General features: G+C 38.1%; 1 protein-coding gene across 1 annotated transcript in view; it reads left to right on the plus strand.

Moving 5' to 3' along the window:
• The window catches only part of LOC115461563 (acid ceramidase-like), a 321,963-nt gene that overhangs the window by 114,493 nt on the left and 190,018 nt on the right, over positions 1 to 17,452 (plus strand). The window contains exon 6 of the mRNA XM_030191472.1: positions 11,342 to 11,413. Coding sequence (XP_030047332.1) covers positions 11,342 to 11,413 — 72 coding nt within the window. The remainder of the gene's footprint in view (positions 1 to 11,341; positions 11,414 to 17,452) is intronic.

A 17,452-nucleotide genomic window follows, 5' to 3' on the forward strand; every position in this document is an offset into this window, starting at 1 on the left:
TATAGCAGAACAATTGTCTATAAATAGAAGAACTAGAATGTAAATATCATGTATTTAATAGAAGGCCATACTGTGCTGAATGAAAGATAAATAGCAGGTAAATAACAAGAGATTAACAGCAAAAATTTCTTAATGCATATATATTAAATAAAATAAAAATGGAAGGAAAGTAAAAATCAATTAAACATACCAATCAGTAGTTGCACTGGAGATATACTGACAGACAAAGGAGCTCATAAAAATGTAGTCTCTAAAAAAATTTTTTGTAAATAAAAGGAATGATCAGAATTATTAATTATAGCGATGGTAAAAAGGTCATAATAATAGGTGGTATCACAAATGCTTAACGACCAATATCATAAAAAAATATTTTTAATGCTTAAAAAATGATTTTATTTAAAACTTATATATTTATATTAAATATGGAAATCTGTGTCATAATAACAATAAAACAATAGAAATTATATGATATTTAATAAAAGATGCATGATTGAGAATCCAACGTCTATAAAATCATGGAGTGAACATTGACGTCTCTACAATCATAAAATGAAAATTTAAAAAAATATATATAAAAACTAATTTGAAAGTGTTAGAAAGGAATTTTTGAAAAAGGGGGTTATTTGAAAAAAGCATGTGTATCCCAGTATCTTATGTAGAAATGCATACAAATCATTTCAGTGATGTTGTCACAAAAGGGATCATGAAGAACCTAGCAATAGACCAAGAAGAAGAAGGAAAAGAAGGTCTACACCCACACATCCCACAAAGAGTAAAAAAAGAAAATAGAAGAAAGATACATGTCACTACAAGTAATAGTGTGTCTTATATTTCAAAATATGTTAGCGCGTGAGATGTAAATATATGTATATGTGTGTATATGCGCATATCCCTAACAATAGAAGCGCCGGGGGAATTAGCAAAAAAGGAACAAACTGGAAAATATATATATATATGTGTGTTAATAATATTGTATCAAATAGTCATGGTGATTTTTAATAAGAATTGCCTCATATATACAGATTCAGTTTGGTAAGGTATTAAAAAACCAAAGCGCCAGGACATGCTCCGTACTAATATGTGAAATATAAATAAAAATACATATGTGCGTACCTAACGTTTTAGGGACGCCAAAAGTACTAACGGAAAGGCCATATTGATAATATCGCTATCGTATTATCAAAATGAAGACCAGCTACATATGTATCAATAGTTCCGTATCGAGTGGTCATAATAAGCTGAGTGTAAGAAAGGGAAAATACCTTACCTTGAATAAAGAGTGTTGCCTCGTACCAACAGTTTCAATTCGAAATGGTATAGAAAAGGGCGCAATGATGTAACGTGGAATCCATTGATAGGATGTCTCAAATTTGAAAATAAAGATTGGCCTGTATACTACCTAATGAGATGCAAGTGACAGTTATATCAAACAATTATTGTATAAGTGAGTGAAAGAAATGAGAAAAAAGGTTGTGGAGTAATGAATGTATCGCATAATTGTTTAGAGATTACTTAGATAAAAGGCTCAAGAGTTCATAGAAATTAAAAATAACGACTTTGGAGAGCTCAATAGAAAAATAAATTGATAATTTTATATTTAGAAGGTAGCTAAAAATTGTATCAAGAGATACTTTAAAAATCAATTAAACAATAATGTATAGATACCAAAATTTTAAACGATATACTAACTGGTAAGATGCAGGTAAAAGATGAGCGAAATATATAAAAATATTGGGTAATGATTGTATCAACCAATTAGTCAAAGAACCATTGGATAAATTACTCAAAGATTACAAGAAATATTAGATCAAAAAGTGCTTAAAAGATGAATTAAATGAAAATTATGTATGGCTGTCGAAACTAATAGCCGACAGAAGAACAGGTCTATGAACTAACTCCGTGGAGTCAATCGGTAATAGATAAAAAGATGGATCGTTGTAAAACAAATGTTAATTAAATATTCATAATGACAGGCATACTAAGACATGTTTATATTACATCAAATATCTTTCTTAATTCAAAAAACTGTTGAGAATATGTAATGAGGGAAAGATGATGGAATGAAAGTAAAAATAATAATAATAAATGTAATAGTAAAAAGTAATATGGTTAAAAGGTGTCTATTGAAGATGGCTACCATCTCAAAACAAAACAAAATTGTATTGTAAGAAACCTAAGTCTGATCCAAGAAAAAAATGGAAAAAATGGTCCTACTAAGAAATGATTTTAAAATGTGAATTTTCTAAAATGTGAATTTTAAAAAATTGGTCATCTACTGCAAATAGATATTTGGATACACATAAACAAGGTTGTCTAAGAAATACTGCTGTAATGTTAGAAAATAAATAAAAATAAAAATGAAAATAAAAATGATACTAGATGTAACTTCAACACATAAATGATACCAAAAATATGAAAATGTATATATATATATATATATAGCATGGTAAAAAGATTTTTCAAAGAAAATGTAAATATTCAATTTCTTTGTTAAGACCTTTTGGAGCTACACATTCAGCTTGATATATAGCACGTTGTTCTGCTCTTAATAATTTCTGGTCAATGTTTCCACCACGGGGATTTTGTTTAATGAGCTGCAACACAAAAAATTTTAAATCATCAATGCTGTGTTCAGCATCAATCCAGTGTTCAACCTATGGAGCTGATTTTATCTGCCTCCTGATGCAGCTACGATGTTCAATTATCCGAGTTTTTATTTTCCTTTTGGTCTTACCAATATAAATCATATTGCAAGGACATAGAATCATATAAATAACATTCTCAGAATTACAGTCACTATCAAATTTCAGCTCATATTTTTTGCCTATGGTGGGATGTATGAATAAATCTAACTGGAGAGAGTGGGCACAAACAGTGCAAGAGTTGCATGGTCTGTGTCCACCAAATTTATAGAAAGAATTATCTCTAATTATTGGAAGAAAAGATGGAACTAAATGATTTCTTAAATTAAGATTTCTGGAGAGCGCAAAAATTGGAATGACTTCTTTAAAGCATGGATGTATCTGAACAATATGCCAATGTTTTAAAATGATTTTCTTAAAGGAGTGGCTTAAGGACGAAAATCTAAGAGCACAAACTAAATTTGGATTGGCATGGGATTTGGCACCCGTATTCAACAGTTCTTTTCTGGTTCTCAGGCTAGCTTTTTTAAACCCTTCTGTAATGCATTTATTCGGATAGCCACGTTGTCTAAATCTATTCTTTAAGTCTCTAGAATGTTTGTAATAGTCATCTACATCAGCACATATTCTCTTAAGTCTTAAAAATTGACAATATGGTAAATTATCTTTTAGTGCTCTATTGTGATAGCTTGAATAATGTAAATAGCAATTTTTGTCAGTGGGTTTTCTATATAGCGAAGTGGTGAGACAATGCCTGTCATTTTTGACCTCAATGTCTAAAAAGGATATACTGTCATTATTGAATTGCATTTTGAATTTCAAATTGGAGTCACATGTGTTAATCCATTCATGAAATTGTCGCAATACCCCACTGTCGCCCTTCCACAATATAAAGATATCGTCTATGTATCTCTTATACATTTTGACATGCTGTTTGTATGGATAATCTGATAGGTATAAATCTTCAAATTTAGCCATGTAGAGATTGGCTATATCGGGGGCCATGGATGCCCCCATAGCTGTGCCCTTGATTTGTAAATAAAAACTACCGTTAAAATTAAAATAGTTTTTTGTCAAGGCCAGGGTAGCTAAGGCTAAAATGAGCCTATTAGGAATCCGTATGTCAGTTTGCCTGTCGCGTAGAGTTTCTTCAATGACAATTAATGCTTCCAACTGAGGTATGTTAGTGTACAGTGATTCAACATCAAGTGTGACTAATATTAAATTGTCTAAGTCACCACCATATTCTTCCAACATATTGATAAAATGGGATGAGTCGCGTACATATGATTTAATTTTAGGAATGTATGGTCTAAGGAAATAGTCTGTAAATATCGAAAGGGGTTCCAAAACCAAACTATTTGCTGAAATAATAGGTCTACCTGGTGGATCAGTCATGGATTTATGTATCTTAGGTAAGATGTAAATTGTTGGAACAACAGGATGTTCAGTAATCAAAAATTGTTTTTCTTTTAGTGTTAAAAAACCCATACTATATGCATAATCAACAATTGCAGTTATTTCATTTTTTAAGGTATCTGTAGGGTCATCACCAAGAGGCACATAAAAGGTAGTATCACCTAGTTGTCTCATTACTTCTTGAATATAAGATGTTTGATCTAGAATGACAATGCCTCCACCCTTATCCGCTGGTTTTATAACAATATTTGTATTCAACGATAGGGAGCGCAATGCTTGATTTTCATCTTTTGTGAGATTATAGAAAGGGCGTCTTTTAGTGCTCTTTTCTAATATTGTGATGTCCCTAAGAACAACGTCATAGAATGTTTTAATAGCAGGGTCACAAGGTCCAGGGGGGACCCATTTAGAATTCCTTTTCACAACTGATTTATCAGTTTGTGTGGATTCAGTGGTAGGAAAAGAATAAGAAGCATGTCGGATGATGAAATTTTTACCTCTCCTCTTCATAGCCCTAAACCACGCAATGCAGTCACATCCAATTTTTTAGAACATCTTTGGCAACAGAACAACTCACGTCCACAAAGACTGGACTCTACCAGGAACATAGACCGTTTCCAACAAGGATATCAATTTCGCGGAAGAGGACGTGGAAGAGGAAGAAACAGAGGACGAGGAGAGAGACAGAATTATCGACCCTGGTAGATGAAATACCTATATTTAACTTATCAAATTATGTCCTTATAGATATAGAAATTGCAGTTTTACAAAAAGGCCTTTCATTCTCTCCTACTTCCACCTATGATGAATTTCAAACGCGCATAGATCTTTTTAAGTTTCAGAGGAAATTACAGATTAAAAAATTTTTTTCATCCACTGAATCCACACAAACTGATAAATCAATTGTGAAAAGGAATTCTAAATGGGTCCCCCCTGGACCTTGTGACCCTGCTATTAAAACATTCTATGACGTTGTTCTTAGGGACATCACAATATTAGAAAAGAGCACTAAAAGACGCCCTTTCTATAATCTCACAAAAGATGAAATCAAGCATTGCGCTCCCTATCGTTGAATACAAATATTGTTATAAAACCAGCGGATAAGGGTGGAGGCATTGTCATTCTAGATCGAACATCTTATATTCAAGAAGTAATGAGACAACTAGGTGATACTACCTTTTATGTGCCTCTTGGTGATGACCCTACAGATACCTTAAAAAATGAAATAACTGCAATTGTTGATTATGCATATAGTATGGGTTTTTTAACACTAAAAGAAAACTATTTTAATTTTAACGGTAGTTTTTATTTACAAATCAAGGGCACAGCTATGGGGGCATCCATGGCCCCCGATATAGCCAATCTCTACATGGCTAAATTTGAAGATTTATACCTATCAGATTATCCATACAAACAGCATGTCAAAATGTATAAGAGATACATAGACGATATCTTTATATTGTGGAAGGGCGACAGTGGGGTATTGCGACAATTTCATGAATGGATTAACACATGTGACTCCAATTTGAAATTCAAAATGCAATTCAATAATGACAGTATATCCTTTTTAGACATTGAGGTCAAAAATGACAGGCATTGTCTCACCACTTCGCTATATAGAAAACCCACTGACAAAAATTGCTATTTACATTATTCAAGCTATCACAATAGAGCACTAAAAGATAATTTACCATATTGTCAATTTTTAAGACTTAAGAGAATATGTGCTGATGTAGATGACTATTACAAACATTCTAGAGACTTAAAGAATAGATTTAGACAACGTGGCTATCCGAATAAATGCATTACAGAAGGGTTTAAAAAAGCTAGCCTGAGAACCAGAAAAGAACTGTTGAATACGGGTGCCAAATCCCATGCCAATCCAAATTTAGTTTGTGCTCTTAGATTTTCGTCCTTAAGCCACTCCTTTAAGAAAATCATTTTAAAACATTGGCATATTGTTCAGATACATCCATGCTTTAAAGAAGTCATTCCAATTTTTGCGCTCTCCAGAAATCTTAATTTAAGAAATCATTTAGTTCCATCTTTTCTTCCAATAATTAGAGATAATTCTTTCTATAAATTTGGTGGACACAGACCATGCAACTCTTGCACTGTTTGTGCCCACTCTCTCCAGTTAGATTTATTCATACATCCCACCATAGGCAAAAAATATGAGCTGAAATTTGATAGTGACTGTAATTCTGAGAATGTTATTTATATGATTCTATGTCCTTGCAATATGATTTATATTGGTAAGACCAAAAGGAAAATAAAAACTCGGATAATTGAACATCGTAGCTGCATCAGGAGGCAGATAAAATCAGCTCCATAGGTTGAACACTGGATTGATGCTGAACACAGCATTGATGATTTAAAATTTTTTGTGTTGCAGCTCATTAAACAAAATCCCCGTGGTGGAAACATTGACCAGAAATTATTAAGAGCAGAACAACGTGCTATATATCAAGCTGAATGTGTAGCTCCAAAAGGTCTTAACAAAGAAATTGAATATTTACATTTTCTTTGAAAAATCTTTTTACCATGCTATATATATATATATATACATTTTCATATTTTTGGTATCATTTATGTGTTGAAGTTACATCTAGTATCATTTTTATTTTCATTTTTATTTTTATTTATTTTCTAACATTACAGCAGTATTTCTTAGACAACCTTGTTTATGTGTATCCAAATATCTATTTGCAGTAGATGACCAATTTTTTAAAATTCACATTTTAGAAAATTCACATTTTAAAATCATTTCTTAGTAGGACCATTTTTTCCATTTTTTTCTTGGATCAGACTTAGGTTTCTTACAATACAATTTTGTTTTGTTTTGAGATGGTAGCCATCTTCAATAGACACCTTTTAACCATATTACTTTTTACTATTACATTTATTATTATTATTTTTACTTTCATTCCATCATCTTTCCCTCATTACATATTCTCAACAGTTTTTTGAATTAAGAAAGATATTTGATGTAATATAAACATGTCTTAGTATGCCTGTCATTATGAATATTTAATTAACATTTGTTTTACAACGATCCATCTTTTTATCTATTACCGATTGACTCCACGGAGTTAGTTCATAGACCTGTTCTTCTGTCGGCTATTAGTTTCGACAGCCATACATAATTTTCATTTAATTCATCTTTTAAGCACTTTTTGATCTAATATTTCTTGTAATCTTTGAGTAATTTATCCAATGGTTCTTTGACTAATTGGTTGATACAATCATTACCCAATATTTTTATATATTTCGCTCATCTTTTACCTGCATCTTACCAGTTAGTATATCGTTTAAAATTTTGGTATCTATACATTATTGTTTAATTGATTTTTAAAGTATCTCTTGATACAATTTTTAGCTACCTTCTAAATATAAAATTATCAATTTATTTTTCTATTGAGCTCTCCAAAGTCGTTATTTTTAATTTCTATGAACTCTTGAGCCTTTTATCTAAGTAATCTCTAAACAATTATGCGATACATTCATTACTCCACAACCTTTTTTCTCATTTCTTTCACTCACTTATACAATAATTGTTTGATATAACTGTCACTTGCATCTCATTAGGTAGTATACGGGCCAATCTTTATTTTCAAATTTGAGACATCCTATCAATGGATTCCACGTTACATCATTGCGCCCTTTTCTATACCATTTCGAATTGAAACTGTTGGTACGAGGCAACACTCTTTATTCAAGGTAAGGTATTTTCCCTTTCTTACACTCAGCTTATTATGACCACTCGATACGGAACTATTGATACATATGTAGCTGGTCTTCATTTTGATAATACGATAGCGATATTATCAATATGGCCTTTCCGTTAGTACTTTTGGCGTCCCTAAAACGTTAGGTACGCACATATGTATTTTTATTTATATTTCACATATTAGTACGGAGCATGTCCTGGCGCTTTGGTTTTTTAATACCTTACCAAACTGAATCTGTATATATGAGGCAATTCTTATTAAAAATCACCATGACTATTTGATACAATATTATTAACACACATATATATATATATTTTCCAGTTTGTTCCTTTTTTGCTAATTCCCCCGGCGCTTCTATTGTTAGGGATATGCGCATATACACACATATACATATATTTACATCTCACGCGCTAACATATTTTGAAATATAAGACACACTATTACTTGTAGTGACATGTATCTTTCTTCTATTTTCTTTTTTTACTCTTTGTGGGATGTGTGGGTGTAGACCTTCTTTTCCTTCTTCTTCTTGGTCTATTGCTAGGTTCTTCATGATCCCTTTTGTGACAACATCACTGAAATGATTTGTATGCATTTCTACATAAGATACTGGGATACACATGCTTTTTTCAAATAACCCCCTTTTTCAAAAATTCCTTTCTAACACTTTCAAATTAGTTTTTATATATATTTTTTTAAATTTTCATTTTATGATTGTAGAGACGTCAATGTTCACTCCATGATTTTATAGACGTTGGATTCTCAATCATGCATCTTTTATTAAATATCATATAATTTCTATTGTTTTATTGTTATTATGACACAGATTTCCATATTTAATATAAATATATAAGTTTTAAATAAAATCATTTTTTAAGCATTAAAAATATTTTTTTATGATATTGGTCGTTAAGCATTTGTGATACCACCTATTATTATGACCTTTTTACCATCGCTATAATTAATAATTCTGATCATTCCTTTTATTTACAAAAAATTTTTTTAGAGACTACATTTTTATGAGCTCCTTTGTCTGTCAGTATATCTCCAGTGCAACTACTGATTGGTATGTTTAATTGATTTTTACTTTCCTTCCATTTTTATTTTATTTAATATATATGCATTAAGAAATTTTTGCTGTTAATCTCTTGTTATTTACCTGCTATTTATCTTTCATTCAGCACAGTATGGCCTTCTATTAAATACATGATATTTACATTCTAGTTCTTCTATTTATAGACAATTGTTCTGCTATATATTACATACAATTCATATGTTGACCTATGGGATTCTAAAAATTTTTTCATATTCAATATTTCAGGAAATACAGTGGGGGAAATAAGTATTTGATCCCTTGCTGATTTTGTAAGTTTGCCCACTGACAAAGACATGAGCAGCCCATAATTGAAGGGTAGGTTATTGGTAACAGTGAGAGATAGCACATCACAAATTAAATCCGGAAAATCACATTGTGGAAAGTATATGAATTTATTTGCATTCTGCAGAGGGAAATAAGTATTTGATCCCTCTGGCAAACAAGACCTAATACTTGGTGGCAAAACCCTTGTTGGCAAGCACAGCGGTCAGACGTCTTCTGTAGTTGATGATGAGGTTTGCACACATGTCAGGAGGAATTTTGGTCCACTCCTCTTTGCAGATCATCTCTAAATCATTAAGAGTTCTGGGCTGTCGCTTGGCAACTCGCAGCTTCAGCTCCCTCCATAAGTTTTCAATGGGATTAAGGTCTGGTGACTGGCTAGGCCACTCCATGACCCTAATGTGCTTCTTCCTGAGCCACTCCTTTGTTGCCTTGGCTGTATGTTTTGGGTCATTGTCGTGCTGGAAGACCCAGCCACGACCCATTTTTAAGGCCCTGGCGGAGGGAAGGAGGTTGTCACTCAGAATTGTACGGTACATGGCCCCATCCATTCTCCCATTGATGCGGTGAAGTAGTCCTGTGCCCTTAGCAGAGAAACACCCCCAAAACATAACATTTCCACCTCCATGCTTGACAGTGGGGACGGTGTTCTTTGGGTCATAGGCAGCATTTCTCTTCCTCCAAACACGGCGAGTTGAGTTCATGCCAAAGAGCTCAATTTTTGTCTCATCTGACCACAGCACCTTCTCCCAATCACTCTCGGCATCATCCAGATGTTCACTGGCAAACTTCAGACGGGCCGTCACATGTGCCTTCCGGAGCAGGGGGACCTTGCGGGCACTGCAGGATTGCAATCCGTTATGTCGTAATGTGTTACCAATGGTTTTCGTGGTGACAGTGGTCCCAGCTGCCTTGAGATCATTGACAAGTTCCCCCCTTGTAGTTGTAGGCTGATTTCTAACCTTCCTCATGATCAAGGATACCCCACGAGGTGAGATTTTGCGTGGAGCCCCAGATCTTTGTCGATTGACAGTCATTTTGTACTTCTTCCATTTTCTTACTATGGCACCAACAGTTGTCTCCTTCTCGCCCAGCATCTTACTGATGGTTTTGTAGCCCATTCCAGCCTTGTGCAGGTGTATGATCTTGTCCCTGACATCCTTAGACAGCTCCTTGCTCTTGGCCATTTTGTAGAGGTTAGAGTCTGACTGATTCACTGAGTCTGTGGACAGGTGTCTTTCATACAGGTGACCATTGCCGACAGCTGTCTGTCATGCAGGTAACGAGTTGATTTGGAGCATCTACCTGGTCTGTAGGGGCCAGATCTCTTACTGGTTGGTGGGGGATCAAATACTTATTTCCCTCTGCAGAATGCAAATAAATTCATATACTTTCCACAATGTGATTTTCCGGATTTAATTTGTGATGTGCTATCTCTCACTGTTACCAATAACCTACCCTTCAATTATGGGCTGCTCATGTCTTTGTCAGTGGGCAAACTTACAAAATCAGCAAGGGATCAAATACTTATTTCCCCCACTGTAGGTTTTTATGATGTTAATTCAATTATAGATAATTGACTTACTATTCGCTTTCTATGATGTTTATTTGATAGTATAGTAACAATATATATATCGATTAATTCAATATATCAGATTCTTTTTCAGTGAATTCAATTCACTATAAGAATGAAAATACTCTTTTTATAAATTGTACGTTTTTATTTTTTATATTTGTTTTAATGTAATTGATTTAATGTGTTTTTATTTAATCATATATATGTTTGGTTGTTATTTTATAGACCCCTGATGAAGGTTTTTTAAAAACCGAAACATGGACCGTGTTGGGTCCTCAATAAAGTTTGTTTTGGAGCATCTCACCTCTTGTCCTGGATTGATCTCTTGAAGTTGTGTTTCCACCTGTTTCTCTTTTGTGTTGAACTTTTGTGGAAATTTTGGACCCTGTTTTTACGGTCTTTTGTGAGATTGCATTGATTTTATATGATGTGCAAGTCATTCTGAATTATTCCAAGTGTTGTTTTTTTTTTTTTTTAATTAAATGTTGTCATTAGCTTTTTTCAGTCCATGGACTTTTGGAGGACCTATTGGCTGTGCTGCTGAGATGGAGGCTCTGACTGACTCTCACTGTTTATTTTCTTCTTGTCTCCACAGGGGAAATCATTTTATATCACCTCCTTTATGAAATGGCTTCGTGCACCTCTATAATAGCAGAAGACAAGAAAGGTAAAATGTTAAAAAGCAGCGGTCCCAGCACTTTGAACACTCTAGGGAATTATGCATCCAAACTTTCAAAATTATGTGCTACAGTTCTCGAAATGAAGCATAATTCCCTGGGGTGTAGCTACGTGAATATAATATGTAAACCACTTTGGTTGTACCACAAAAAGGCGATATAGCAAATCCATGAACCTTTACCTATAACCCTTTACCTTTCGCATGATGCTGTGTCTCTGCCCCTTCCCCCAGATACACTTATCTTTCTCTCACTTCCCTCCCATCTCCAGCATCATTTTGAAAGATGGCACCACAAGAGAGAGGAGCAATTGGGTCTTGCTCCTGCCTTTGGGGCGTTGAAAGTCCTATCAGGGGAGCAGGAGGGATTTTATGGTATTATGTGATTATGCATAAACTTCTGTGTGTGCATGATCACATAATACCCTGGGGTATAACTTCATTTTTTTCCCCTGAAATGCAAAGAATAAAAGGGTGGGGTGGGAGGTGGTGTGCTTCTTTGCTGATGATTTACCATTGTGCTGTTTATGGTACTGTCAATAACCATTTGGCAAAGGAGCCCACGGCAAGGCATTGGAGCAGGTTCTAAAAAAAAAAGTTTTCTTTTCAGACACATCCTCTATATAATAATTTCTCAATCTGCGTCCCTGGATTTCTGGGGGTTCGTAATGGTATACAAATGAGCTACTTTGTAATCGGCTTGCCTCCAGCCTTCCCTTCTCTCTCAGTGTTCCGCCCTCTTGGAAAGAGGTAATTATGTCAGAGGAGGGCGTGACACTGAGAGGGAAGGGAAGGCTGGAGGCGAGCTGAACCTGCCGCCGCTGCAACTTGAGGTAAAATAAAAGTTTTTTAAGTCAGGGCGGCAGGAAGGAAAGGAGGGCTGTTGTGGGAGAAGAGGGCAGGCAGGTGAGGGCTGGGGTTGAACTGGAACTCGGATGCTTAAAAGGGGGGCAGGTGGGGGCTGAGGCGAGTCACTGGACATGAAGGGGAGGGCAGAGGAGAATTGCTAGACATGGATGGGAGGGGAGGGCAGGGGATAATCGCTGGACATGGAGGGGAGGGCAGGGGAGAGAGGAGAAATCGCTGGACATAGAGGGGAGGGCAGGGGAGAGAGGAGAAATCGCTGGACATGGATGGGAGGGGAGGGCATAGGAGAATCGCTGGACATGGATGGGAGGGTAGGGGAGAGAGGAAAATTGATGGATATGGATGGAGGATAAGGCAGGGAAGAGAGATGTAAAACATAATGGAGATTACACGATAGCCTTACATAGTAACATAGTAGATGACGGCAGAAAAAGACCTGCACGGTCCATCCAGTCTGCCCAAAAAGATAACTCATACGTGCTACTTTTTGTGCATACCCTACTTTGATTTGTACCTGTGCTCTTCAGGGCACTATCCCCACCTCCCAACCACCAGCCCCGCCTCCCAACCACCGGCTCTGGCACAGACCGTATAAGTCTGCCCAGCACTATCCCGGCCTCCCAACCACCAGCTCCGCCTCCCACCACCGGCTCTGGCACAGACCGTATAAGTCTGCCCAGCACTATCCCGCCCTCCGAACCACCAGTCCTGCTTACCACCATCAGCTCTGGCACAGACCATATAAATCTGCCCCGCACTATCCCCGCCTCCCAACCACCAGCCCCGCCTCCCGATCTTGACTAAGCTCCTGAGGATCCATTCCTTCTGCACAGGATTCCTTTATGCTTATCCCACGCATGTTTGAATTCCGTTACCGTTTTCATTTCCACCACCTCCCGCGGGAGGGCATTCCAAGCATCCACTACTCTCTCCGTGAAAAAATACTTCCTGACATTTTTCTTGAGTCTGCCCCCCTTCAATCTCATTTCATGTCCTCTCGTTCTACCACCTTCCCATCTCTGGAAAAGGTTCATTTGCGGATTAATACCTTTCAAATATTTGAACCTCTGTATCATATCACCCCTGTTTCTCCTTTCCTCCAGAATATACATGTTTAGTTCAGCAAGTCTCTCCTCATATGTCTTGTAACGCAAATCCCATACCATTCTCTTAGCTTTTCTTTGCACCGCTTCAATTCTTTTTACATCCTTCACAAGATACAGCCTCCAAAACTGAACACAGTACTCCAGGTGGGGCCTCACCAATGACTTATACAGGGGCATCAACACCCCCTTTCTTCTGCTGGTCACACCTCTCTCTATACAGCCTAACAACCTTCTAGCTACGGCCACCGCCTTGTCACACTGTTTTGTCGCCTTCAAATCCTCAGATACTATCACCCCAAGATCCCTCTCTCCGTCCGTACCTATCAGACTCTCGCCGCCTAACACATACGTCTCCCGTGGATTTCTATTCCCTAAGTGCATCACTTTGCATTTCTTCGCATTGAATTTTAATTGCCAAACCTTAGACTATTTTTCTAGCTTCCTCAGATGCTTTTTCATGTTTTCCACTCCCTCCCGGGTGTCCACTCTGTTACAGATCTTAGTATCATCCGCAAATAGGCAAACTTTACCTTCTAACTCTTCGGCAAGTCTAGCCTTGCTAGGGCCCGTTTCATTTTTCGGGAAACAGGTTTTTTTTTGCTTGTTTTGCATATATATATTTTTTTTTCCACTTTAAATGTTTTTATTAAGTAAGCTTGAAAAACATACACACCATAGTATGTGTAAACATCAACTGTTGTTCAGGATTTAACACAGTCATCCCATCTGTTCCTCACTAATGCACCAACAGTAACACAATAACTAACCATACAAGCAAACTCAAATCCTCGTATCCTCTGCAAACTGGAAAGGGCAATCCTCCTCCCCTCCCTCCCTTTGCAAATGATACTCCTATCCAGACCTTTGCAGCTCCCTATATCCCTTCCCTCCCCTTCTTTCCCTCCCATCCCTCCCTCCCCTTCTCCCTTCCCTCCCTTCCCCCTTCCCCCCCTACCCACCTCCCACCTCCCTTTATGATTGTATTGTCTCTACCCACATTTTTAGCTGAGCCCATCCCCTCCTGCGCCTCAGCTCACCATCCCTGCGATATGCCGTGAGTCTCTCCATCATTATAAATTGTTCAAGCTTCCCCCTCCACTCGCCCATGGAAGGGGGATTGATGTCTCTCCACTTCCGTGCGACCAGGCACTTAGCCGCCGCCAAACCCCAGCGGACTAGTTTACTCCGTTCCCAAGATTCTCTGTCATTATGCAATCCAAGCAAACACACCTGCGGGCTACACACCATGGAGTCTCCGGTCATTTTTACCATCGCTGTAATCACCGCTACCCAGAAAGGCAGCAGTCTTGCACAGGACCACCAAATATGCAGAAAGGTACCCTTATCCTGTCCACACCTCCAGCATCGGTCAGAAGCAGCGGGGTACATTTTCTTAATCCTCTCAGGGGTGTAATACCACCGTGAGAGTACCTTATACGCATTTTCCTGTACTAATGCACATGTGGAGGCCTGCTGCACCTCTCTACATATCTTTTCCCATTCCTGATCATTGAATTTACAGTTTAAATCTGATTCCCACGCCCCCTGAAAACGAAATGGTGTTGGATCACTCCCTCTGATAAATCTATAAAGTACTGAAATAGATCTGGGCACCCTCTGTAGTATTCCCCATAAATTCTCCAAACTCTCCTTTTCCTGTGTTCCACTCCCTCTCCAACCCATTGCACCCATAAATAACTTAACCTGCGCATAGGCAAAGAAGTCTCCCTCCGGGAGACCATACTGTTGTTGCAATTCCTCAAAGTTTTTGATCCTATCCCCCCTCATCAGGTCCCGAAAGTTCGAGAGACCCGAACGGTCCCACCTCCGAAAGACCCTATTGTCCCTCCCTGCTCCAAATCTCGGCTCCCAGCAAATACCCGCTCTAGTAGATACCCCCTCTCCTTGTCCCCATTGGCGCCTAAACTCTTCCCAGACCTGCAGTAGGTGCTTAAAGAATGGGTTATCCACCCCCTTCAGCCTGTCCCCCATTCCTTCAGTAGTCCATAATAGCGAGTTTAATCGCCGCCCTGGAAAATACTCCTGCTCCATCTGGACCACTGGTTTTAAATGATCCCGTTCCCACTCCAATATCATTTTAACCTGCGCCGCCTGATAGTACCATTCTAGCTTCGGTACTGCTCTTCCTCCTCTGTCTACTTCCCCCCACAATACTTTCCCTGCTAACCGGGGGTGTTTCCCCTCCCAAACGAACTGCAGAATCTGACGTTGTAGCCGCCGCAGCGTCCCCTTAGGCACTGCCACCGGCAGGCACTGGAACAAAAACAATAGCTTTGGTAGGGTGTTCATTTTAATGACCGCCATCCTCCCCCACCAGGACAGCCAAATTCCCTTCCAGTGAGATAATTCCGTTCGAATGCGGTCTAATAGTTTCCCATAATTAAGAGTAAAAAGTTGGTTTAAATCTTTGGGAATAAGAACCCCCAAGTATCTAATGTAATTTTTTGACCATTTAAAGGCAAACTTACTTAGCAAACTATTTTCCTCTTCCTGTGACACCGAGATCCCCAAGACTTCACATTTGTCCATGTTAACCCGCAAACCAGCATACCTTCCAAACTCCCTCAGCATCTCCTCCACCACCTCAAGTGTCCTTTCTGGCTGCGTCACATAAAGTAACAGATCATCTGCGTATAAAGCCAGGCGATGTTCCTTCTTTCCCGCTCTAATGCCCCTAAACTCAGGATGGGTGCATATCATCTCGGCCAAAGGCTCTACATAAATAGCAAACAGTAGTGGCGACAGGGGGCAGCCCTGCCTGGTTCCCCTTTCTATCTTGAAAAATGGTGTGTACCGGCCATTGACCTGCACACAGGCCACTGGGGCTCTATAGAGAGCTGCTATCCACCTACTAAAGTTTTCTCCGATACCCATACGCCGCATCACTTCCCTCAAAAATTCCCACTCCACCCTGTCAAACGCTTTTTCAGCGTCTATCGCCAGCATCAGGGCTCCCGGGTGCCACTGTTGTGCTTCCCACTGTAAATGCAGGGTACGTCGTACATTATCCCCCACTTGTCGGCCCGGTATAAACCCTGACTGATCGTTTTGCATATATTTTGTAGTGTGCTTGAGCACAAATTTTTCCAAAAACAAAAATATCCAACATAGGAGGTGCAAAACTGGTGTTTGCTCAACTAGTTATTCTACTTGCACCCATCTGTGTGTTTGATTTTGCTTGGTTAGTTTCCCGACTATGTATTGCAGGTATATGGAATTAGAAAATTTGGGAGCATAGTGCTTTGCAGTTGTAAGTATGCTGATGTTTTTGTAGTATCTGTTAATGCCAAATAATCGGCAAACACAAAACAACAACAACAAAAAGTAAATGGTAGCTCTGCAGAATATACATGGAGTCCTTTGTGGTAGTATGCTGCAGTCAAAGGAGCTCATTTTCAAAGCACATAGACTTACAAAGTTACATATGGGCTCATTTTCAAAGCACTTAGCCTTCCAAAGTTCCATAGAAACCTATGGAACTTTGGGAGGCTAAGTGCTTTGAAAATATGCCTAATAGTAACCTATGAAACTTTGTAAATCTAAGGGGTCCTTTTACAAAGCTGTGGTAAAAAGTGGCCTGTGGTAGTGTGGGCACGTCTTTTAGACGCACGCTGGGCCAGTTTTTTTTACCACGGCTGGGAAAAAGGCTATTTTTTAATGGACTGGGAAATGGGCCTGCATTAATATTAAAACTAGTACACGCTTATTTATGGCCTGAGCTCTTGCTGCCACTGATTGACTAGTGTGGTAAGGGATCACACACTATGAACGTGGTAACCATGCAGCGTGCGCCCCCCCCCCCCCCCGGCAGAAATGTATTTTCTACTGCGGAATTCAGCACGCTCCACACTCAGAATTACCGCTGGGTGCACACACTATCCTGGTTGTAGTGCTGATTGGGTGTGTGCTACCTGCACATTAGCCATAAGTACATAAGTATTGCCATTCTGGGAAAGACCAAAGGTCCATCAAGCCCAGCATCCTGTTTCCAACAGTGGCCAATCCAGTTCACAAATACCTGGCAGATCCCAAAATG

This window comes from Microcaecilia unicolor, chromosome 2, assembly GCF_901765095.1.
Source record: "Microcaecilia unicolor chromosome 2, aMicUni1.1, whole genome shotgun sequence".
Taxonomy (NCBI): domain Eukaryota; kingdom Metazoa; phylum Chordata; class Amphibia; order Gymnophiona; family Siphonopidae; genus Microcaecilia; species Microcaecilia unicolor.